We start from the raw sequence: 24,905 nt of genomic DNA on the forward strand, positions 1-24,905 counted from the left end.
CTCAGGTGGATCCACGCTGATAGAGTCTGGGAAGGAGAGGGCAGTCAGTTGGGTCTTTGTTGCAGGAGGACAGTGGAAGTAATTGGAGAGGCAGGGAGCAAGATGTGTGAAAGGCTCCAAGACTGAGGGCAAGACCCGGGCTCCCATTAAGCAGCACCGAGGCTCTCTGCGGAGGCTTCTTTTATACCTCCCACGTCTTGTTGTGTAAATGCACACATACTCTGAACCAACCTGTGAAAGAGAACATCGCACAAAGAGGGACAAAAAACAAAAATTCAACAGGTACAAGTGACCTACTGGGCCGGGGGAGCTTCCTGATGTAGGGTTTGTGTTTTTGGAAATGTCGAGGATGGAGAAGCGGGAAAGATCGAGATGGGCTGATACACCTGATTTCTCGCACTAGCACTCTTGCTTTTCCATTCACTGACACTCAAACCAACTCATTATGAACAGAAAACATGATAGGAAATGATAAGGCTCCTTTTTTCCTCTAAATACTAAAGGGACTTGCTCGTAGTGACGAATCGTCCCCCGACTCTTCGGCGTAACGTTTTAGTGTCTTTGTTTTGGTTTTACTGCCTGTAAACTCTCGGCTAGAATGGCAGATTACTCACCCCACCTTTGTGTGTGGCCATTCTGAACAGGTACAAACACCTTTGCCTTTGGACGTAGTCGGATGACTCGTTGTAAGACTTGATTTCATTTAAAGCATACACTCATATTCGATCCTTTCTGCAATACTGCTGAACTTTGAAAGCATCTTCAACCTCGATGACACAGAGTCTGAGATCTTTGTCTGGTTGTTGGATGGGATGATGCAAACAGCTCTTAACGAAGGCATTAATGGTCAGCTTTGATGCTGAAAGATTGACCAAAGTGGAGATAAGAGCATTCGCTCTTGAGAGTGGGAAGGACATAAGACCTTGCACTCAGCTTATATAAATGAAATGTCTAATGCTGGGTACACACTACACAAGAATCAAGCTGATTTTGACAGATTCCCCCTCCCGACAATCGTCAGCAAAGTCCCGATTTGTTTGATGCTTCTAAAGATTATCTTTCCAGATGTTCCTGTGGTGTGAGGTATGTTAAGAGTGTTTTTTACGTCCACTGATCGGCTCGGAAGTCTGTCCTGGCCGCACCGATCTTAAATCGTAAATATTAAACATGTTCAATAATTCCGGTTAACCGGGTATCATGTTGTGTGTGAGGAACCCCGAGGACAGCTGATGACGTGGGAACGAACGATAGCCAATTGAAAACCAAGCTGACTGAAGAAGGAAGGACAACCACCGCCGTCACGGCTGCCGCTGCTAATGCATGAGCTAATGCAAAACCCAAAGCATAAAGTAGTAGTAACATGGAGCTCAGAAAGGACCAACTTGTTGTTTTGCAGCAACAACACAATGGTTTATTTAACGTGTCTCCATGACTTCATCCATCCATCCTTCGTGAATTTTCAGTACAAAGTAAAAACTAACATCGCTAATTCTTCCTGCCCGTCGTCCGCTCTCAGTCATATTTGATCACAAGAGATTTTTTTTTTTTAGTGGGGACTCTTGTTGTTCATGAATGAATCTGTTAGTGTGTGTAGTAATGTTGTTGCTGTTTTGGCCTAATTGTTGCTCTCCATGAACTATAGGAACAAAAACTGTTCAATTTAACATCACATGTTAAGTGTGGGCTCTCTCACATTTTCAAAATCTGTTAAGATTTGAAAAATCTTTTAGTGTGGGCCAGGCTTAAGCAAAAAGTTCGACAGCAAGGAACTCCCCTAAATGAAGATCCAGAGGGAAGTTAACGAGGCTAAAGTGTTCAAGAATAGTTGGCCCAAGGGCTATGATCCCAGGAGAAGAGGCAGCAGCAGGGACGGTAGGAAAAAGTGTGTCTTTGTGGATAAGTAAAGTGTTGCAGTACTGATTTCTAATAGCACTATCCTTAGAAATGGGAGTGGCTGAGAGCTATCAGTGTGACTTGAAATGCCAGTGGGGGGTGCAGCTCATACCTCCTTTAAAATAGTTTGCAAGAGACAAGAGACAGAAATGACATCAAAGGTTTCCATGCAGCAGGAGGGCACCGTGTGGGAACAGGGTCAAAGTATCCAGCATCACACGTTCTGGAGAATCCATCAAGCCTGACCTTCACAAAGAAGGTCCTGGACTGGATACCCGCTGAGCTCTGTTCGGCAGTCACCTAATCCGTGGAGTGGGCCACTCTAATTCAACCCTTATGCCCAGCGGTTGGCTCTGCCCTGCCCTCCTCTCCTTCCTTTCCATTCACAATGGTGAACCTCCTTCCAGTAACCCAAACCTTCTTACCCCGATGACTCCTTCACCTCGGCACACAATAGGCCCCGTTCAGCCCTCCTGCCCCCAATCCCACTTCATAATGCAATGGGGCAGATCAAGGGGCAGATCGGGATACCAACCATGCAGCCAGGTCCTGTTTACGCAGCAAGGTGTGATCCATACAATGCAACCGCATCCATCTTCCAATTTTAGTCGGACCTTGAACCTCGTGAACATCCCTGAGAGACTGTACTCTGGCACAACGGTGCTTTGAGCTAAATGCTAACGTTAACAATAGCTGTGTTTCCATTCACATGTTTTTATTCGCATTTAGAAGTATTGAGTATGTGACAAAACTTCTTCAATTGAGACGGAAAGTTTGTACGCTCGCTTGAGGTGGTTTTTGACTTTGTCAAAAAAGAGTTGATGCGCTAAACGGATTACGGAAACACCTTTGCCAAATAAAATCTGACGTAGCGAACATTTAACTAACACGACTGACCAGCTGTTTGCGCTGTCGGAGTCTTCTCGGATATTCCCATAACCTGCAAATGCTCGTCTTCATCTACGGACAACATGAAACATGGCCAATACTAGCTGACATGAAAGAGCAAGTAAAACCTGCCCAATTCAACCAAATACCTCTATTTTACTCTTGTATATGGTTAGACGGCTCAGACGACTTGTTTTGTTTCTGGTTTGCAACCTCTACTACTTCTTCTACTCCGTTTACTGGCAGATTAAAGCCATGCGTAGCCTATAGTGCCAACTTCTGACCAAACTACACTGTAGCCGAGTTTATTCACTCCAAACTTGTTGATGGAAACACGCTTGATTCGCATTTCTTTTCAAAAGTACGCTTAAAATTCGCTTAACAATTGAATGGAAACACGGCTATTGACAATTCTAACATGCTGATGCTAAGCAGGTATGTTCATCATCTTAGTTTTAGCATGCTAACACTTGATAATTAGCACTAAACACAGAGTAGAGCTGAGGCTGATGGGAATGTCATTAGTTTTGCAGGAATTTGGTCACAAACCAAACCACCATTCATTCTGTGGGAAACATAAACCAAATGTCTTGACAATCCATCCAATAGTTGTCAAGATATTTCATCCTGAATAAACAAAGCCAACCTGCTGGCAGCCAGGGGATCACCAAAGATATGATGATACGTTGTCTGGGACACTCTAAATAACCTAGAATTATCACCTTGTGGTTGTATGCCTCTGCCAAAAAGTCAAGTTTCAGTGTCTGTCCAAAATGTCATCACGTCATCATTTTATCCTGTTAGACATGTGTGTGGAATTGTCATAATTAGCATATGAATTCTTGAGTTATGACCAAAAACGTGCTTTGTGAGGACACAGTGACCTTTAACCACCCAATTATAATCAGTTCGTCCTTGAGTCCAAGTGGATGTTTGTGCCTGATGTAATGAAATTCCCTTCAGGCATCCCTGAGATGCCGCTTGCACACGACTGGGACGGACATAAGGTCACAGTGACCTTGACCTTTGGTCAAGTTCATCTTTGAGTCCAAATGGATGGAAATTTGAAGAAATCCGATCAAGGCGTTCCCAAGATATCACGAGAATAGCGCGGACGTAAGGTCACAGTGACCTTGACCACGAAGATCTAATCAGCTCATCCTCGAGTCCAAGTGCCAAATTTGAAGAAATTCCTTCCGGGTTTTCCTGAGATATCTCGTTCAGGAGAATGTGATGGAGGCGCTAGATGCCCGGGAATCTGAGGATCACCAAAGATGCCAAGAAAGTGGAGATTCATTCATTGTATCATTGACAGTCAAGAAATTCACAAATATGGAGATTGAAAGCAGTTACTTGAAGGGGATTTTTTTTAATTTTCATTATTCCAAACCAGGGATGTCACCAAGGTAAAACAACATATCTGTATTTCTGAATAGTGTATCAACGTCTATGTTCAGGAGCTTGTCCTTGATACAATTCAATAAAATGTGAAGAACACCTTTGTGCCTCCTTCGCTCCCAAACTCTGAGAAGGGGGTCCTGCTGGTGACGGTGTGTTGAGGGTTGGGTGGCATAGATATCCCACACAGGATTAGAGCCATGCTGCTGGAAGAGGCGGAGGGGGAAAATAGAGGGAATGCCCCAGAAACACAACACCGCCTGACACGTATGGAATGGACTCTTTGCAGCTCGACTAAAACACGACTGCCAGAAAGAGAGAAGATCTGCAGAATCCCATCTTCTCCACGGCCAAGCATTCAGCCGGTGAAACGGAGCCGAGCACGAGTACGTTCTGCCCGTAACGTGAGTAATGTCTCACTCCATACCTTGTCTTTCAGTCGAGGCTCTGAAATGCTCTACAGTAGTTAACGAGCCAATTCTTTAACACAAGGTGCTTTATTGGATAAAGATGTTGGTCGATTCATTAGTCTGGCTAACGCTTTGATCCAGAGCGAGATACAATCTTGACAAGTACTGGCCACAAGGCCATGAACTCTGGCATGGATATCCCTGATTCCCCAGAGACCGGTATTTCAAAATGATCTCACAGGATTATAGTGGTTGGATTGGATTGAATTCAGATCTGACAACTGGGTATTTCAAAGCAGATGCAAAGATTTCTCATCCTGACGATTTGGATTCAGATTTGGTGATCCAATCCGACCTTTAATCCGGACAAATTGCTGATAAAATTTAAGACAAAATTCTGGATCATTTGAATCCCACCTCAGAGGTAACCTGACCCGACAGATCATTTGTTACACAGAACCATCTGAGGCCCTGTTCAGACCTGGTATTAACATGAGTCCTCAGTGATTGGATCACAAGTGGACAGCTCTAAGTACAGGTGTGAATGCACTCAAGACGTATTGAGATCCGATCACTCAGACCACATTCAGAGGTGGTCTAGGCCACATATGGACCACATTCTTTCAGCAATATGTACGTGAATGTGTCCTGGACCACATAAAGGACCGCCTACTCAACTGACGCCCTGCTGGGATCCGTGGGGTCTCTGCGCTCCATATGTTAATAGACAGACAGACGTGAGCGCTTGTCTGCCTCGTAGCATGGAAACGGCCTCGGTGCTCTACTTTATCCTGTCTGTACAACTGTATTTTAATAAAATATATCTTGTTTACAGGCTTCATATCTACAGACTATCAGACTAGGCACAGGAAGTGCATTATTATCATTCTGTCAGAGATGTGTCGGTGTTTTTGTTCCGGTGCTGATTTATTGATTGCTGTCAGGATGTAAAGAGAATTTCAACAAATAAAACTAATGTTTTTGAAGAAGATTACTAGGGATGCACCGATACCAGTATCGGGTATCAGGTCCGATACTGTGCTCATGTAACCGTACTTGCAAAAGGACTGCGATACAACGGCACTGATACCACTTTACGGCAGCGTGACGTTAACCTCACGTCACCATCTTTCGGGTCCTATCGCACGCGCTCACGCTCCACCTCCCCGACTGTGCGGGTGAGACGGGCCGGGACCCCAGAAAAGTCATTATTAAATGTCATCATCCGGATCGTTCCGATTCAGATAATAATAATAAAACCGGCCCGAGAGGATTAATTATTATGACTTTAGTGAATCCGATCCCTCATCTAGCACCGACTTCTGGTCAAAACTTCCCCTTAGTTCATGACAACGTACAGTACAAATGTTGGCAACCACTTTGGACTTTTTCAAGTTTTTTATTTGTATTTATTTTTTGAACCACACGGAATCCCAATAGATGCAAATGTTTGTTGATATTAACTGAAAAACATACTCAATATCTACAAATTGATTAAGACAATGCTATTAATGCTGCCGTTAATTGTACTCCTATGTATGTAAAAATCTGAAATGTATTGTTTCTTCCTATCAAATGCAATGTAGCCTCATTAACAACTGACCAGTACAAGCACATGGTTTATACACGTGAGAAGTGACAGAAGTAGATGTGTGAAGAATGAAAATACTCTTAAAATACAAATTAATTAGACCCCAAAAAATGCACGTCATGTGAGTTTAACCGACTGTAGTTGTCTGCCGGAACTATAGCTATGTTGCAAATTTCCCCACTGTGGGACTAATAAAGGAATATCTTATCTTATCTTAGCTCACAGGTTTCACTCTTTTTCTGTTTTTTTTTTTGTTATAAAAAATGGAATAAGCTGAAATAATTATAATTTATTTCTTAAAGAGAAGTGAAAGCACAATTACACAGTACAGGTGAAGAAATGGCAATATGATCTCAAGATAGAAAACGAGAATTTACCATTAAAAGTATCAAGATACACATTTTGAGAAACGACAGATGTGATATAAATTAAACACCATATACTCAACAGCACGAGGCAAACTCTATTGCTTTTTTAGCAACTCTCCATTAAAAGATCTTTTAAATCTGTAGATAATCTTTGTATTTGGTATTACTGAAGGATTAAAGTGAGGGTGACCGGAGAACATTATATGTTAAAAGTGTCAAAATTACAAATGCCCACATAAACAACACTGTTTCCCTGAAATGACACGTCTCTCACACACATTTTAAATCAAACATATCAAGAAATATCAGAACATGCAAACCACAATATCACTTTAGAAACAAATCACTCATCCCATTACTTCCCATGTAAGCACTCAATCATAATATAGTCTAATGCATATGAGTCAGCACAGAAAAAAAACCCCCAGATGAGATCTCCAGTTATCTACTACACACTACGTTTGTGTCAGAGGAGCGATCCGGACGGCGCTGTAAGGACGCCTCAACACATTTTCACACACTTTTGGTAACACAAGGCGAACCTTCGCTTATAATTGGTATAAATTTCAAACAAATCCCTTTGCACTTAAAAGAAATGGCTTGTGCAAGACCTTCCTGACTCCTAGTAATACGTTTTCATCAACAAATGCACTTGACATTGGGCCCTATTTACAGTCAGGTAGGCTGGAGCATATCCCAGCATGCATTGAGCAAAAGGCAGGGAAACATGGACAACACGTGTTTCATTTAGAGTCTCCCATCAGCCTGATATGCACGTCTTTGGACTACAAGAGGAAACCCAAGTGATTCTATAGCCGGGTTTCCACCAAGAGGTTCCTCGTAATTTTAGTCCAGGAACTACTTTTCAAGGAACTAAAAGGTTCCTTCAGCCCATTGTTGACTACGTTTCCATAGCGGTCTAAGAGTTATTAAGATTTCCTCTCACGCAGGTGCAGAACGTACGTGGTAGTTGGCTGTAAGCTGCAGACATGGTGTGTTTGAGTACAACTTTTTGGCCAAGAGAAAGGCGACTCAGATGGTGGACTTTGTCACCGCTAGTTCTTTGATGTTGGGTTGGTGTGTCTGGGCCTTAAAAGGTAAGTTCCAGGTACTTGCAGCGGTTGTTGACCGCTCACTATTCCCATGTGGCAGTTTAGCTAAACCTCACGAGGTTCTTAGAAGTTTCAGGTTATGGTGGAAAAGGCTACCAATGTGTTTTTCTATCTATTCTTTGATTCTAAAAACAATCGATGCCAATGTGAGCCGACAGAAGAGTTTGCGACCCGGCGTCCTGTGAAACAGCGGACACTGGAAGTGTCAGGTTTGTTAGACGGATGTGAAGGACAGATTGAGGTGAACGGGTGAGGGGCCGAGAGCCTGCCGGTTGAACCTAAATGCAGCGGAAGTGTCCGTGACACAGCGGCCGGTGTGTGGTTACCATACAGACTGGGCCTCAACGTTTCTCAGCTGCCTCTGCAGGGACAGAGAGCTGCTCCATTCATGGGCTGGACAGCCAGAAGACCTGCAGTAACTTGAGCATCAACACTCCTTCTTTTCTCTGTCCCAGACCCAAGCTCACCTCAGGCTTGTCTTGCCTTTCTGCCAGGGCGTCTTGACTGCGCAGCAGCAGCAGTCATGTGCTCGGTGTTACGCTGCATTTGTGATTTCACCTCAGGGGGGGTTATCCCAGGGCATTTCACTGCTATCAAGAGTCATGTGGACAGAGAGTGATCTGAGCGACGGGAAGAAGCAGGGAAAAGATTTACGTTACTTATGCACATGAATGCAACATTCTCACGAGCAAATCTAGTCTGTTTAGATAAAGGTTGGAAGAAATGAAGTCTCTTTGAGCCTGTCATGATCATGTAGACTAAATGCAGTTCACGAACCCTTGGCGATACCAACACACAGATATTGAAAGGTCAAGTCAGCTTGGCTGCAATCACTGCTGCCTGATTAAGGTTCATTGTTTGCCATTGTGTTGGCTTTTAAGGAGTCGACTGAATGATTTTCATCCAATCTTTTTTCTCCTAGGCATAAAAAAGTTGCATTGTTCACAGTTTGCAGTAAACAGGTCTCAGAGTCATCTTCAACTCGCAGAAAATGAACGAAAAAATGGAGAGAAAACATCGACATACTCTAAAAAAAAACAGTACCTAACCCCAACAGCGAAGTTCTCATTCTCTCCATTGGCTTAAATAACCAGGACCAGGACCCCAAGCAGACTTCCTGCAAACAATTAAAAGCCCCGTTTAAACAGGAAACAGTCACCTTTCCGAATTCAGACATATTCTTCCCCATCATGAATTTCTCAACAAACCTCACCCTCAAACAAAAAAGCAACCTCACACTGATCAATAACATCATGGCCACCCACTTTCCATTTCTCACTGAAATCCCACACGATGACTTCACAACAGAACCAGACAATATCCATTGGAAACCTATCACAGACAAACTGATCTTTGACCACTGGTGCAATCAACTACATCTCTAACCCCTAACCCTCCCTTCCCGATGCATCGATGTCAACTTGTGGCAGGTGCAGAAAAGCGAGCCACAATGAGCAGTGAAACTACAGAACATATGTACGCACACATCAGCTGGTATTTCTAAAAGCCAATTTCCATCTGAACTTTTTTGTCACCCAATTTCAATATTTTGTTACACTCAAATAAATACTAATAAATCCCATGCATGGTGCAAGCAAAGGGGAATTTTTTCATCCTAAAAATCGCAAATCTAATCTGACAAAACACTCCGATTGTAAAATGGTTTCACTTTTTAAATCACTGTGCAATTTCTGCATTTAATTGTTAATTACGGCAGCTGGGTTTTCTTTCAGAGGACTATTTGCACCATGTCCGGATTTGCATAATATTTTTCATAAATGAGATGTAAATTGCAGTTTTAAGGCCTGTACACACCGGGGGAGTGACGAAATACTACAAATATTACATGTCTCGGGCTGTGACCATGCCGTTAATCTTTCATTTACCTCAGATGTGCTCATATATTTCTTGGATATAAGACATTCGGCATGAAAAAAACATTAAACCTGACTAATCGACTAAAGAAATCGGCGACTAATCGACTAAAGAGATCGTTGACTAAGACCAAAGCGACCGACTACGAGCGGGCAGCCCTAGCTGACGTGGGAATTTATCACATAAAAAAAAGAACAACGCCCCCGAGGTGTAAAGGCCTTTACCTCAAGCAACAGAAATGTGCGACTCAAGATACAAGCTTTGTGAATGTGTATGTGCAAATATATTATTGTATAGATTTGTTCAATATGGTGGACAGCAAACATCTTTACATTCAAGGCTGAAAGATATCGCCTTTTTATTTTAATCTAAAAAAAAAGGCTCAAGTCAGAGTAAGTGTTCATCCAACGTTCCTGAAGTCCCAGAGAGCCTCCGGACTCAATCTGAGGAGCTGCAGCGGCTTTTCACTTTTGGCACAACTAGAATCTCATCCCCGTCTCGGATGCTGTAGGAATGGAGCGCCCGGTTGCCGCACCTCAACTCCTCGGGTCCGAAGACCGAACACATATCCCGGTTGATGTAGAAGAGCCGGATCGCCCTGGTGGGCAGATGCAGCAGAGCTCGAAGGTGTTTCCTCAGGTCGCCCACCGTCTGCTCCAGACAGAGGCCGACGGCCTCCACCCTGTCACCGATACGAACATTCACCATGGTGTCGCGGGGGGTTAGGTCCACCTCCGCCAGCGGGGCCAACTCACCGTACTTGGATACGAGGATGTGGTACCTGGGAGGAAGCATGTCAGGTCACTGAAGGGTTCTGCTTTTATATTGTTGTAAAGACTGAATATCAAGTAGGTGAGATGACGATGTTAAAGACCGGGGGGTCTTAGCGGGGGGGTTTTGGGGTTTCAGAGACTTTGTTTTCTGCATTCTGGTGACTTTAAAACAATGGTGGACTCAACCCAGGGTCGCTGCGGTTATGCGCCCTCTTATTATTTCTGGTGGAGTGGAGGCCGCCTGTAACGGTGAGTGGTAGAACGACGTGTTTTGTCTACCACAGAAGAAGCAGAGGCAACGTCAATTAAAAAAATAAAATCTCTTTCCATCAGCCATTATTGCATCGTGCCAACTTCTCCACCTCAGCCAAAAATGTTCTGTGTGCTATATTTCAGATTTGTCCTTGAATTTCCCCTCAGGTTGTTTTATGAGCGGATTAAAAAACGAGCATAAAAAAACAGGTAAATGGAAACGTATGTTGTGTAAGAGGCAGAGAAACACTGAGTTCTCTGCCTCTTGCTTGCCGTGAGAAAGCTCTCAGCCACCTCAGGGGAACGCGTTTTCGAGATAAGGACCCAGGAACGATTAAATAAAATCCAGGAGAAAAGGCCTGTGCTTTCAAAGCTACTGTAACAGCTGGGCCAATCAAAGCAATTTCCCTTCCCTCCCCAAAAGTCCCCGACAAAGCCAGTCCCCTGGCCCGGGGTTTCTGGCCAAGACTTGTGGTCCACCCTGGGAATTCTCCTCTAAGGCCACAGTGCACAAAGTGCCATTCTGAGAGGAGCCATTTAGCTAAAAGGCTTCATTTAAAGGTGGTAAGCACGGTATAATGGTGATAACGAGTCAGCATTCCAGTTGTCTTTTCCAGCATTCTTCCATAATGGACAGTAAAGTAGCCGAATAACAGGTTTTGGAGCCGATACAGACGCTATCTAGCCCAGATCTCTTTTGGCGTTACCTCATTCTCTCATTTCTCCAGTCCTCTAGTTGAAAGATGACCTGCTTAACAAATTAAAATGTTGATCTCCCCTTTTACCTCCCATACTGGCCCTCAATATCCACTGTTCCAGGTCCAGTCCCCTTTCAGTCGCTTTCTACTTATTCTACTGGATACTCAGACTCAGATTTCTTTTTCAATTCGGTCCTCTCTTTCACTCTTTCAGCACATTTATTTCCTTACTGTTTCCCAGATTATCCATAATTCTCTTTAGAGATTACGGAGGTATATCAGTCTGTATCGGTCTGATTTATGGTTTGTGAGCTGCGTTTATAGTTACTCAAAGCCAGGCTGTGTCAGATGTGTACACCCGAGAGGCTGTGACCCGCCCTGCAGCGCTCTGATCTCTCGGGGGTGGCGAGGCCACCGCCCCATCCGAGAAGGAAAGGGGATAGCGGTGTGTTCACTGCTTACCGAGTGTGTCCGACACCCCCATGAGCACCCACATGCAGTCATGGTGATCCCTAACCTCGGGGACCTACACCGAAAGCCTGGCTCCGAGCCAAGACCACGAATAGTTTAGAAGGTTTTCCTCATCCGATGAGGGGGTCGTACTGTAAAGGACGGAGGGGGTCGTATCCTGTACAGATTGTAAAGACGCCTGAGGCAAATTTGTGATATTGGGCTATACGTAGAAGATGTTTCCAAACAGGTTCCAAACCGTATTAACCGATAGTGTTAATCGGTGAAAATGCTTAATGTCGGTTAACGGTTAACTATTAACATCCCTACACCTTATACTAAACGATGGAGATCACAGGAGCGTGCCGTGACTCGAGCGAAACTCTCGTGATTTTATTCCAACATTGGAAATATGTCTACGACAGTGACATCGCTTCAAAAGTAATTCGGTGTTAAGGTCGGCATAAATATGATGGACATGAATAGTACGTGTGACATGGTTTAAAATATGCACAGCATAATTACCAAATACATCTCGGAGCTTCACATGCAAAAAAAAAAGCGCTTTTTCTTCACCATAATCCGTTAAACGATTCATAGCCAGGAGATCTATTCCAGCTCCAGTGACATCAGAAAACAAATCAATCCCTCAACTTAAGGTTTGAGGTTGACAGAGTAGGTGTATACATAAAAAAAGAAAAAGAAAAATCAACCTGCTACCTTGTGTATCACTTTTCCAATCAGAGAATTCGCAGCACAAAGGCCTCATTGAGCAGCGAGAGACTGGTGGCATTGTCTCCCAAAGGTTAGTTTCCCCCCAGTCAGAGACTACACCTTCCTTCACAAATCCCTCTCCAACATTCTGCTGAGGTTAAGTGGAATGCAGTCGCTGAAGAGCACGGGAGATTATTTGACCGCTGTCAGTCCCCCGAGGACGGCTTCCCAAATATTATATCACATATTGTAAATGTACTGAGGACAAAGGGCGGGTTGTTGCTATTGTTACAGGTGTTCACAGTGTTACGAGTCATCGAAGTGGAAGCAAGTGTGGACTGATACGAGCTAAGAAAACAACTCAATGTTACATGTTTCATAGCGTTAAAATACCTGGTTAGATACAAATATACATAAAGCTCGACCTCTCAGGGTTGATGAATGTATAAAAGGTCAAATTACATCTTTGTTTTCTTTTTTTTTTATCTTGCTTTTAAGTAGTCCTTATCCTTTTATTGAATCTTACTACACGTTTATTTTGATTTTATTTAATATTTAAAAGTGTATTCCTATTCTTCTACCACGTTTTATTATATTTTAATGTTTTGTTTGCCACCTTTACATTTTTTTTTTTAAGTTGGTCTGATGTAAATCACTTTGAACTGGATTGTATGTCTGAAAGGTGCAATACAAGTACAGTGGAAACCTCTTAGAGTGATTACGGTTAAAATGATCAACAGTTTATATCTTCCTGTACAAACGCTGTTTAAATAATTTGCTCATAGCAATAAAGTAGTCCGCTTATAGTGTTCATTTGGGGTCTTTTCATACATGACAACATATGGAAAAACATTTAAAAACTATGTTAGACTAACGTTAGTTGAATAATCCGGTCCGTTTCATTACTTTGTATTCATGTCATAAATATACAAATGTTAATTAGACGGTAATCTGCACGAGAAATGATACACAACAACAAAAATTCGGTTATAATAATCATCTGCTTAGAGTGATCAATTTGACTCAAACAGACGTGACCACTATAAGCGGTTTCCACTGTAGTTTATTATTATTAACTATGTCACCGTGTCAGACGGACACTCATGAAAAACACATCAGTGTCCTTTAACATTAGGAGTACAGGCATAAACGTGTGAGCGTATAATACAAGGTTACTGTGTGTCTGAGTACCTCTGAGGAAGTTCATGTTCTGGGTTGTCCTGGTAGTACCGGATGAAAAGCCTCTCAGCATCCTCCCTCTCTCCATTCGACACCGCACTCCCGTTCAACAACACGACAGATGGCAGCCTGCAGTATGAAGTAAGCGTGAAGATTAGATTAGTAAATCAGAAACAATGCATGTGTATGGCAATAAGGATTTGATGTGCTCACACTCACTGTGCTAAGAGGAGGCTGTGTCTCTCGAAGGGGGTGTACGGCTGCAATAGAGGAATCCCCTTTGCTTTGACTTCCTCCAGCTTAGGAAAGCAACTCAGCCTCTCAATGTCCTCCCATCTACTAAGCCCTGAATAAGGAGAAAATGTTTAGCTCCCACCATGCACCGCATATTCAACATGAACAGATGAGCCTTCATCATCATCTCTCGGACCGGAGTTGTTGAGGTTGATGCTGCGCAGGTTGGGGAAGAGCCGCCGCAGTGTTTCCTGAGTGTCGCCCACAGCGTCCACGCTGTTGTTGGCCAGAATCAGTGTTCTCAGACTCGGGTACATCTGCCCAAACTTCCTCACTTCGGCCCATTCCTGCAGCTGGTTTTCTGTGATCTGCAGCAGGCGTAGCGACGGACAGGACGTCTGGGATTCGGACACAGTGTTGTAGCCGTTCAGGCACAGGAAGAGCTCCTCCAGCCTGGAGGTTTAAGTTTGAGAGATAAAAAAACATTTATCAGGCAAGATCTGCACCTGCAGTTTAAAACCAGTATACAGTCATTCCATTAACAGTTCAACGACAGGCAACATTCACACGTTTCATCACTTACTCTGGTGTGTGTCCTGTGAGTGTGTGCACCGTGTCCCAGCTGATGTGCGTGTTGATGAGGACCAGTTTTCGGACCCCGGAGAACACCTCAGCCATGCTGGGCTCCAGCTCTACGCCCCTCAGAGGGTTCCTGCTCAGGTTGAGGAGGTCCAGGTGGGGGATGTTGGAAACAATGGCGGAGATCTGGCAACCCACAAGCATTAACAGAAAAAAAAAAAAAAAAAAAAGAAACTTCAGAGATACATATAACTTCGATTTTGTTAATCATTTTGGGCTATTTTGCTTCCATAACATGTCTTCTTTCAGACTAGTGTAAAGGAAACATCCAAAATACACTTTTAGGTGTTTATTTTACTACTTTGTCTCTTTGCATCTGTAGATTTCTCCTAAATTCACAATAAGTTAGCATTAGATAAAGCCTCATTTGCATATTTAAACATAACATTTCAGAAAATTTGTAATACAGAAAATAATTTTCTTAATTTAAGTAATCAACTGGGAACCGCTGATATGTATTAGTTAAAATATTTACCCTATTCATCTGGGCTGTCTCACCTTAACATTAAGCTGACATAGACCTGCAGGTGATGACTCGTCTACAGGTGTAACTACTAACATTAATAATGTTAAAGCACGACACTGCCCCAAACATGTCCGATATAGATAATGGCGTCTTCAATTACAACTAGGCCTTTTGTGGCCAGCACAAACAAACACACGAGATGCACGGCTTTTAATGCGTTTGAGAAATATTACCATGAATAAAACTCAAGTCTCTGAAGGAGACCCACCTCTGTCCAGTCGTTGAGTTGATTGTGGGACAGGTCCAGCTCGACCACATGGGGACAGAAAGCAGCGATGTCTGTCTGGTCACCAGCTTTACGGATTCCAGTTCCACTCAGAACCAGCATGCTGGGCAAGAACAGGCAATCTGCGAACACAAAACTTAGTTCAGTTTTACAAAAACTCAGTTTTCAGTGACCTAAAACGCCGTTTGGTTGTGGACGAAAGGCCAAAACGCATAGAAAAAGCTACGTTTACAAAAATACCGGTATACGTGTGGACATTCAGGAGCATATAACCCTGACATAAATCCCTGCATCATTCATCATCTCTCACCTTTGACGGGAGATCCTGGCGGGCTGGGCATCACCATGACTCCTTTGCCGTAGGGGAAATTATCTGGGTTGTATTTCTCACTGAGGACTTGGACGAAGGTGCGCACCTCCTCTTCATCAGAGGATGACTCCATGGTCCCAGCCCTAAGACACAGAGGGGGGCAAACGACACAGTCAGTTCATTTCTTTTTAGTTAAGTCACTACAACAGTTACACTGAGCTCGCGGTCCGTTCAGTGTTTAAAGGATACGCCAGGGGATATTATAAACTGGATATCCACACATTTCATGAAATGATGAAAACTTACTTTTTGACTTCTTACCCACTACTCAGTAACACTCTAGTTTTTAACACACACATTACTCAAACAGTAAATACTCTATTTATTGGGGTCTATTTTTAGTTGCGGATTTGGTGCACTAGCTATTATTTACAGTACGTAATCGACTAAAGTGGCTGTGTTCAACGTTGTTAACAATATTCATTTTCTTTGTCAACCCAGACAATACATATAAAGAAGTGACCTTGTGTTTCCAGTTGAGAATGATTAATACTGTTTGCTTCTAACAAGATGACATCAGTAGATTAAATGTGTCTCTTTTAGCAGAGTGAGGATTTACTGATAAAAACAACGTGACCGTCTTGATGTTTTAATCACAGCTACATCTATTTCACTAGCTCGTATCGGTCAAACAAATGTCAGAGCGATGTTTGCTGAGGAAGAAAACAGTCATTTTTATTTTGTTTATCAACCCAGGCGAGAAATATGAACTAGTGACTAGAACTGCAATGATTAATCGATTAGTTGTTAACTATTAAATTAATCGCCAAGTAATTTGATAATCGACTAATCGGTTTGAGTAATTTTTAAAGAAAAAAATAGTCTAAATTTCTGTGATTTCAGCTTGTTAAATGTGAATATTTTCTGGTTTCTTTACTCCTCTATGAGAGTTAACTGAATATCTTTGAGTTGTGGACAAAACAAAACTAGTAGGTATGCAACTGTCGATTATTTTCTCAATTAATTGATTAGTTGTTTGGCCTCTAAAATGTCAGAAAATTGTGAAAAATGTTCATCAGTGTTTCCCAAAAGCCCAATATGACGTCCTCAATTGTCTTGTTTTATCCACAACTCAAAGATAATCAGTTTACTGTCATAGAGGAGGAAAGAAACCAGAAAATATTCACATTTAAGAAGCTGGAATCAGAGAATTTTGAATTTATTTCTTAAAAATGTACTCAAATCGATTATCAAAATATCCATCCATCCATCCATCTGCAACCGCTTATCCCGTTAGGGGTCGCGGGGGGGCTGGAGCCGATCCCAGCCGACATTGGGCGAAGGCAGGGTACACCCTGGACAGGTCGCCAGTCCATCGCAGGGCTGACACATAGAGACAGACAACCATTCACGCTCACATTCACACCTACGGGCAATTTTAGAGTCCACAATTAACCTAACCTGCATGTCTTTGGACTGTGGGAGGAAACCGGAGTACCCGGAGAAAACCCACGCTAACACGGGGAGAACATGCAAACTCCACACAGAAGGGTCCCAAGCCAGATTCCAACCTGCAACCCTCTAGCTGTGAGGCGCCAGTGCTAACCACTGAAAATAGTTAGCAATTAATTTAATAATTGATTCAGGTTAAAAACAACAGAGCAGACTGTGTCAGTTTAAGTGTCTCTGTATGTTTGTACTTTACAGGATTTGACATGTCTGCCCCGGTCAACCAGATTTACACTTCTCGTTAACCACTTCCAACTATTCCACTTGGTCTTGTTGCTCCTGTTGGCAGACATTCTTCTTCTGTGTAAAGTACATGTTGGATAAAAAGCTCTAAAAATAACCCATCGACATCACAGACTAACCTACAAGTCACAGAAGCAGAAACGTGAGAGGCAAAGTGGCACTGACAAGAGCAGGTGCACAGCTACCACCAAGGCTCTTCTCAGTGACGCTGAACCACCTGTTACTGCTCAAAGTCATTTGGTGTAGCGCTGAAACAATTAGCTCGCCGACTAACCGATTAGCGACTATCAGAAAATGAATCAACAATTGATAATGTTTTAAGCTAAAAGGTGTAAATGTAGCTTTTCCAACACGTGGATTTGCAGCTTTTCTCCATTTCATATCATTGTGGCATGAATATGGCTTCAATTCCCTCGTTGGAAAGGGCTGTCTGACGGCGAGGTAAAGCGGCTGTGGACGGGAGCAGCAGAAAAATGTATTTCAGCCACCTTAAAAAAATTCAATATCAGTTTAAGAGAACGCTGAATTCTTTTTAGCCGCTATATCGCTGTCTTCAAAGCCACCAGACTCCATTCACAAAAACAATAATTTTACCTCTCAGGTCACAGGAGATGTTGGTCTACCGCTGCATCGATCAGTTAGTTAGTTTGTGTTATTGTGTGACTTTCAGATCTGAACTAATGTGGCGTCCACGGCAGTACATTGCTTAGCTTCGTACTCCTGTCTGCTTCTCCAAACTGGGAGCGGGCCGACTGCCATCTAAGTTACTGTATGTAATACACTGGCTGTGGATAATAAAGATATATGTGTGGAAGCATCATGCAGAAACCTACGTCAGGTCACGTGGAAAAACATTTTTAAAAGGGCTTGAAGGGAGATTAGCATTTTGACATTAAAACATACGTACAAAATTTAAATGTTCGGATCTGAATACATAAGGAACACCACTGGGAAGCTACACAATGATATAAAAACCTCAGAAAAAACAAACAAAATATTGGTATGGGGCATAAAAAAAACATAGGCCTACTATCATTCCAACTATAAATAATTAAAAAACCATCCTGTCAACTTTGGCATCAACTAACAGCTGATGGCTGGCAGCCAACCTGGCAACCATTTCTAAAAAAGTACTGCTGTCCTGCAGTAGAGATAGTAGTAGAAAAGTAGAATAAAGAAATAGCATAAAAAGTAGTAGAATAGCAACAGTATCATAAGTAGTAGGAGCAGTATTTCCTGATTTAATGCATGATGCATTAATCAATTAGTACACAAAGATGTTAGATGACATCATTCATAACCTCGACCTTGTGAGCACCCAGATGCCCTGGACTCAACCCTGATCAGCACTATCAGTTTCAGATCATCTTAAAAACCCACCTGAGGAGGTGCCTTTTTGCAAAAAATGGCTGAGCGTTGCGTCCGGACTCTGTCTGATGTTTCTGTCATAGATAGTTTCTTGTTTCACAGATCCCTTGATTCATACCTCTGATGTAGCAGAGACCAAAGGAAAAGCCTGTTTTCAACTAGATCACAGCTCGTCTGCCGCTGAGAGAAAATGTTGATGAGAACTTTGATGAACCAAGAAAAAAAATGGGTTTGGAAACCAGAGAAAAACTCATTTTACATTGATGCAAATATTAAACGTCTTCAACAGCTTTATGGTATATGCATGGAAGAAAAACAAGACAGACTTTGCTCCTTGATAAAAAGTTGCACTCGCCCCCCAGTCACAATCAACGGCACAGCGGTGGAGAGGGTGGACACCTTTAAATACCTGGGTGTCAACATCCATAAGGACTTGACATGGGCCACCCACAACACCGCTGTAGTCAGGAAGTCCCAGCAGAGAGACTGTACGCTGAGAAAGTCCCTGAGGGTCATTAAGGACAACACACACGACAACAACAGCCTGTTCTCCCCCCTGCCCTCTGGTAGAAGATACAGGACGACCAGGACTCTCACCAGCAGACTGAGGAACAGTTTTTTCCCCCAGGCCATCAGACTTTTAAATAGATAATTCATTCGACACCTTCTCACACAAAAATATATCTTATACTGTATATAATATAATACTTTATATGGCCCGAGCCATCAAACTGTACAACACCTCTCTAGGGAGTGGGGGGACAAAGGAGGACGGTCTACAGCACAGATATTAATGCACTATACTCACTTTTAACAGTCTCTTCGGCACTATATTCACTTTTTTAATAGTCGTGTATCACAGCTGTTACCCTGCACTATATTCAGTTTTAACAGTTTTCTTCATCTCCTTGTATTTTTATATCTGGTATGTTTTTTTGTACTTTGTACTTTGCATTACTAACCTTTTTACTGCCTTTTTACTAACATGTTTTGCACTATGGAACTGTGATGGTGGAACTGATTGGTGTATGAATGGAAGAAAAACAAGACAGACTTTGCTCCTTGCTAAAAAGGAGTGAATCTTGCATTATAATGCTGACAAAAGACAGGTAGAGTGACAGCTGGGTTACCTGGCAGGGCCAAAAAAAAGAACATATGCCAGACTAGGCTGATATTCTCCATTATATAAAAGAAACCATCAATTTAAAAGCTGTCCATATAATGTTACATTACCTGGGTATTTTACACAGAAAAGTGTCATATGAGAAGTTTCTTCTTCAGCCTTTCTTCAATTTGGCACATCTCACAAGCAGCATGTTTTTTCCCCTCATAAAAGTGCGCAATAATTGTTAAAAGGTGAAATGTGTGTCAAAATACCATTTCAAATCAAATATTGTGGTGCTGCAGAGATGTCCTGGCCTACACATCATATTCTACAGACTTAAGAAAACATATTTGTTTGGTGCAGTTCCCTGCATTAATTCATTGATCAAATGTGACAAATTGATATTTCTGTTTTAATTTGATTCTTTATTTATTTATTTATTTATCTATCTTTGTTTTAATTCCCCCATGTATCTACTCTGCTATCTAATTTTCCCTTTTAGTTTTTTATTTATTCATATATTTATTTATTCATTCATATATTTATTAATCATTTGTATTAACTTTTAAACTATTTATTTTTCTTTGCAGTTATTTTTATTTTTTTAAATCACACCATAATCATTTTAATATGTTTTTCCAATGAAAATGAGAATAATTATGTAAAAAATATCGTTTAAACAATGAAATATTTTCTTTAAATTTAACAAAATTAAAATAAAAGTTCTGCAATACAAATCTGTATTAATTTCTGCACTGCCAAAAAAAGGTTTGAGGAACATATGCCAGACTAGGCTAAAGAAACCATCAATTTAAAAGCTGTCCATATAATGTTACATTACCTGGGTATTTTACACAGGAAATTGTTATATGAGAAGTTTCTTCTACAGCTTGTCTTCAATTCGGCACACCTAACAAGCAGCATGTTTTCCCACCTGATAAGTAGTGCGACTTTTAAAACTACTCCCTACTGCCCTCCACGGTGCAGTTTAGTGGCAACAATGCTGAACTAAATTCAAGATTCAGAGATTTACATGAAGAATAAATTGCGTTTTATTAAAGCCGAATTGAAGGGCGACACAAAACGATTCAATATATGTCGAAACTATTCATGTACCTCTTGTATACACTTAATAGTAAGCAATGCAATGTTTAATTAGCAGGTTTTTCAACGGGGTTTGGTGAAACATTCTTCAAGTACAGATAAGAAGGGCAAGTTTTGGTGGTTGCTGAGGCCTGGTTGCACAATGTTGCTCGTACAAAACACAAATGGACAAAATAACATATTAAACGTCGACATTTTGACAGTATCAGAAGGTTTTTGTAGCTGATAACAGTGTATTTAAAGAGTATTAACACTCACCGTCTCCAGAACCTCCTCGCTCGGTGTTGTGTTTGTTTTTGTTGTTCTTCGGTTGGTTGACAGTTTAAGACACGCCCACTTCCGGCTGGCGGAAGTGACGTTGTTTAAACTGCTTGTTTTTTTTCCGTCTTCCTTACTTCCTGTACTTTTTTTTATTTTATTATTTTTAAAAACTATACACAGAACATAATTCACTTATTAACGAGCCACATATAACATTTTTGTGATTTGAAAAAAAAAAAAAAAAAAAAAAAATAAAAAAAATTGACCTAACAGTTAAGACATCAATCAATACTTGTATTGCCATGTCAACCCACAGTTGATTGGAATTTGTTTCGGTGCAGTGCTAATTAAAAACAGACAAAAGACAAAAGCACACACATATAAAAAACATAGAAGACAACCACCTACATTTATACAATCATTCAGACCAATAAAATCCTAAAATGCTAAAATACTGTGAAGAGCCTTGTGCTATTGCAACTTCCCCTAAAGTGTCTAGTGCAAAACATTCCTAAGTGCATGTTGGCTGGAGCTCAATTTCCTCCTGCAAAGAGCCTATGCATTAGAGTTGAGGTGCCTTATAGCATCAGGGTACATGAAGACAAGACATGACAAGACATGATATGAAGACAAGACATGAAAAGAAGCTGGATGAACAATTTATTTCACTGTTTTCATAATTTCACCAAGTTTAATTTGTATTCATCTATATGACTTGAATGATTCACAGCTCAAATACTGTGTATATGACAGTAACTTTAATGGAGTGGGTCTAACACAACACTGCCACCAGATGGCAGTGTTGTGTGCAGAGCAAAGGTTCAGTTGATCCTCCTCATTTAACCACAACAGGGTAAAAAAGTAAGAGACTACCATGTATTGAGTGTCCTTCACCAAAAAAGCAGTGGTGGAAGAAGTACATAGATCCTTTACTTATGTAAAAGTACCAATACAACACATTTTTAATACTTAATTATAAGTTAAAGTTCTGCATTTAAAACCCTACCTAAGAAAAAGGACAGGTTAAAGTATTAAATGTAGGAGTAAAAATTGTCCCTTTGACTGACATATTATTATATATTATTACATTTAGATTGTTAATACTGATGCATCAATGCATAAGTAGCATTTTAGTGTTGTTGCTGCTCGAGGTAGTTTTAACTACTTTAGTCCCGTGGTTCCCAACCTGTAGGGGGTCGGGCACCTCCAAAGGGTCGCCAGATAAATCTGAGGGGTTGTGATGATGATTAATGGGGTAGAAAATAGGGCTGCACAATTAATCAATATTTTTTTAAAGAAATTGCAATATGACCTACTGCAATTTACAATTTTTTTCTGCAATAATCCTAAAGAAAAATCCCATTGTTTTTTTGTGGAAAGAACCAGTGCGATGCCAACTTCCACTTTTGTCCCCCTCCATCTGTCAATCCCACCCCACCCCAGTGTGGCAGCTGGGAGCGGTGCTGGATGGGATGCTGGACGGACAAACACCATCTGATACCCTGAAGTTAACTACGCAACAAACTTCCCATCAACAGTCGGCTCACCCAGTGCACCCACAGTGATCCATTATGTGTCTATATGGTTATTAACGGCCTTTATTTGACGTCCTGAAGGGTTTATGCCTCGCCAGACTCCATTAGATTTCCATCTGTTTTAAGAAATTGGACTGTTTCTGGATAGTTAGCGGTGTCGTAGTTCATTTACACAGTTAATAGACATCGGGGGAGCTCCAAAGTTTGTTTTTGGAGAAAACATCCAACAAAACGAAGCTACAGTGAATATATTATTGTACTGTATTATGTATACCACCATGCACACGTTCCAAACCAAGTCTACGAACAGACACAAATCTATTCCTCAGAAAGTCAAACTTTCTAATGGATCACAGTTAGTGCCTCTGTCCACTCAGAGCGGCTCTGCAGTCCATTGTGTGAACCTCTGAACCACACAACCATCCGGCGGGCTTGAAAGGCATGTTTTCCTTCAAAAAAGGAATAAAAAAGCAAAAATAAAACCATTTATTATAGTAACAAATGGTCAGATGGAAAAACAACCAGATCTCACCTTAAAATTGTGACATTTCATAAAAATCACTTTATTCTAAAATGTTGCCAAAATTATCTATTTGTACAAAAAAAATCCTGTAAAAAACATTAAATTCTGCACTCCTCATCGCAACTGGGAAGCCATGAATGACTCAGCTAACACCAACAGTCAGGTGACAAAAAATCTGCAAAACTTCGACTGAACTGCATGCTGTTAACACAGAGCAGAGAGGACAAGAGAGGTTTTATAGTTCAATATATATAGCATGTGGACCCACCATTGTTTTTCCCAATATTGGTAACACTTGCGGGCACTTGAAAAAATATTCTATATATAGATAGATCTAATTTTCCCATTTATTTATTTATTCATATATTTATTTATTTATTATTTTGTATTAACTTTTAAATTATTTATTTTTCTTTGCATTTATTTTTATGTATTTTAATTAGATTTATTCATTATTACATGTATGTATTTATGTAAGTATTTATTTCTGCATTATTTATTTATTTTAAATATAGTTTTGGCACATATAATCAGACGGCCTCTTAAACTCTCTTAGTTTGAAAAAAAAATTTCACCGCAGACAATGACCATTAATAGAAGAAAACACAGGTTCTGAATTTACTTAATTAATTAACAATTAATTAAATGTAAATACATAATCAGGTGAATCAGCTGATTCAGAGGAAAACAGTGTTTCCTCTGAGCTATAAAAGGAAATGATGTCACCAGCGTGTCACAGGGTGTCCTGAAGACATCTTGGAAAGACTCTCATAACTGACCGGCTGACAATTAGGCTAATCCTCATGTTGTTATTTGGGTGCAGGGATTAACTTGTAAAAGCATGCTATATATATATATATGTGAACATAGATTAATGGGACAGGACTCACGTGAGTTTAGTTTATGAGTATATAACATGAGTATTCAACAATATAAACAAGGTATGGCACACAGTGTGAGAGTCAAATCAGTCCAGAAAGAGCGAGGAAGATGAGACAGGGCGAGAGGGAGTGGCCAAACACTCCTAATCCAGAATGATCCAGTGACTCAGCCTTAGTCCACATTAATCTACCAGTAACTCACTGTCTGTAGGACGGAGGAAATATAAACACATAGCTACTGGTTCTTTTAGTTTTGTAAACACCAAAATTTAAACTTCTCCTTTTGTTTCTATTGGATTATCACTATTATCATCATAAGAACTGGTACAACAGGCGAGACGCATGGCGCTGCTGAGGTCAGGCTGGCTGTGGAGACAGAGTGAGTACATACAGGATTTCTTTAACAGCTATCAAGGGGGGATGATGGCTTTGATTGTTACGATAAAGAGCACAATTCAAATCTCTTAATTGTGCTCAAATATTTGCTACTATTTTTGTGATTTTCAGGATTTTTCCACATGCAGTACAGCTTATTTTATAACACAAAATCCTCACCTGAAGTTCATCATTCAATATAAATTCAGAGCTGTTTTTAGGGGGACTAACATGACTGGACTTCAAACAGGTTTAATCATAGACTGTATATAAGAAGTTGACGCAGTCACCGTGACGTCACCCATTGGTTTATGGACTACAGTTTTAAAGCCTCGAGTTCTGCATTTTGGTCGTTGCCATCTTGTATTTTTGCAACCAGAAGTGACATGAGAGGTTGGAGCTAAGTACAACCGAACACTGAATAAGACATTTTTAGGCGATCAAAATGTTATAATTAAAGGGTTA

The 24,905-nt window shown here is 41.1% G+C and overlaps 2 protein-coding genes and 1 long non-coding RNA gene across 4 annotated transcripts in view; 2 read left to right on the top strand and 1 right to left on the bottom strand.

The window, feature by feature from the left end:
* Nucleotides 1-21,260, bottom strand: LOC119475185 (tubulin-specific chaperone cofactor E-like protein). Of its 2 annotated transcripts, none has more exons than XM_037747648.1 (8): nucleotides 21,124-21,260; nucleotides 15,537-15,679; nucleotides 15,209-15,348; nucleotides 14,419-14,600; nucleotides 14,032-14,288; nucleotides 13,821-13,947; nucleotides 13,614-13,730; nucleotides 1-231 (listed from the first exon to the last, which is right to left on the bottom strand). In XM_037747648.1, exons 2-8 carry the CDS (start codon nucleotides 15,667-15,669, stop codon nucleotides 147-149), a joined length of 1,041 nt encoding a protein of 346 aa, XP_037603576.1. In that variant the 5' UTR covers nucleotides 15,670-15,679; nucleotides 21,124-21,260; the 3' UTR covers nucleotides 1-146. The 2 variants fall into 2 exon arrangements, with proteins under 2 accessions (XP_037603576.1, XP_037603575.1); XM_037747647.1 differs by lacking the exon at nucleotides 1-231 and adding an exon at nucleotides 9,863-10,316 and having other exon boundaries at nucleotides 21,124-21,259.
* The window catches only part of LOC119475191, a 22,178-nt gene continuing 4,899 nt past the window's right edge, over nucleotides 7,627-24,905 (top strand). Inside the window, exons 1-2 of the long non-coding RNA XR_005203732.1 lie at nucleotides 7,627-7,649; nucleotides 12,855-12,865. This is a non-coding gene — a long non-coding RNA (uncharacterized LOC119475191). The remainder of the gene's footprint in view (nucleotides 7,650-12,854; nucleotides 12,866-24,905) is intronic.
* The window catches only part of plekhb1 (pleckstrin homology domain containing B1), a 5,392-nt gene continuing 4,439 nt past the window's right edge, over nucleotides 23,953-24,905 (top strand). The window contains exon 1 of the mRNA XM_037747651.1: nucleotides 23,953-24,444. Within this exon, the coding sequence (XP_037603579.1) occupies nucleotides 24,408-24,444 (37 nt within the window). The 5' untranslated portion in view covers nucleotides 23,953-24,407. The remainder of the gene's footprint in view (nucleotides 24,445-24,905) is intronic.

This window comes from Sebastes umbrosus, chromosome 17, assembly GCF_015220745.1.
Source record: "Sebastes umbrosus isolate fSebUmb1 chromosome 17, fSebUmb1.pri, whole genome shotgun sequence".
NCBI classification, from domain to species: Eukaryota; Metazoa; Chordata; class Actinopteri; order Perciformes; family Sebastidae; genus Sebastes; species Sebastes umbrosus.

Bases quoted from the DNA above. Each gene is read 5' to 3' on its own strand.
- LOC119475185 (XM_037747647.1), bottom strand. From the start codon at position 15,669: ATGGAGTCATCCTCTGATGAAGAGGAGGTGCGCACCTTCGTCCAAGTC. The intron at 14,289-14,418 runs GTAAGTGATGAA...TTAAACCTCCAG, and splicing joins CTCACAGGACACACACCAGA to GCTGGAGGAGCTCTTCCTGT. The intron at 10,317-13,613 runs GTACTCAGACAC...GCTTCCTCCCAG, and splicing joins GAACATGAACTTCCTCAGAG to GTACCACATCCTCGTATCCA.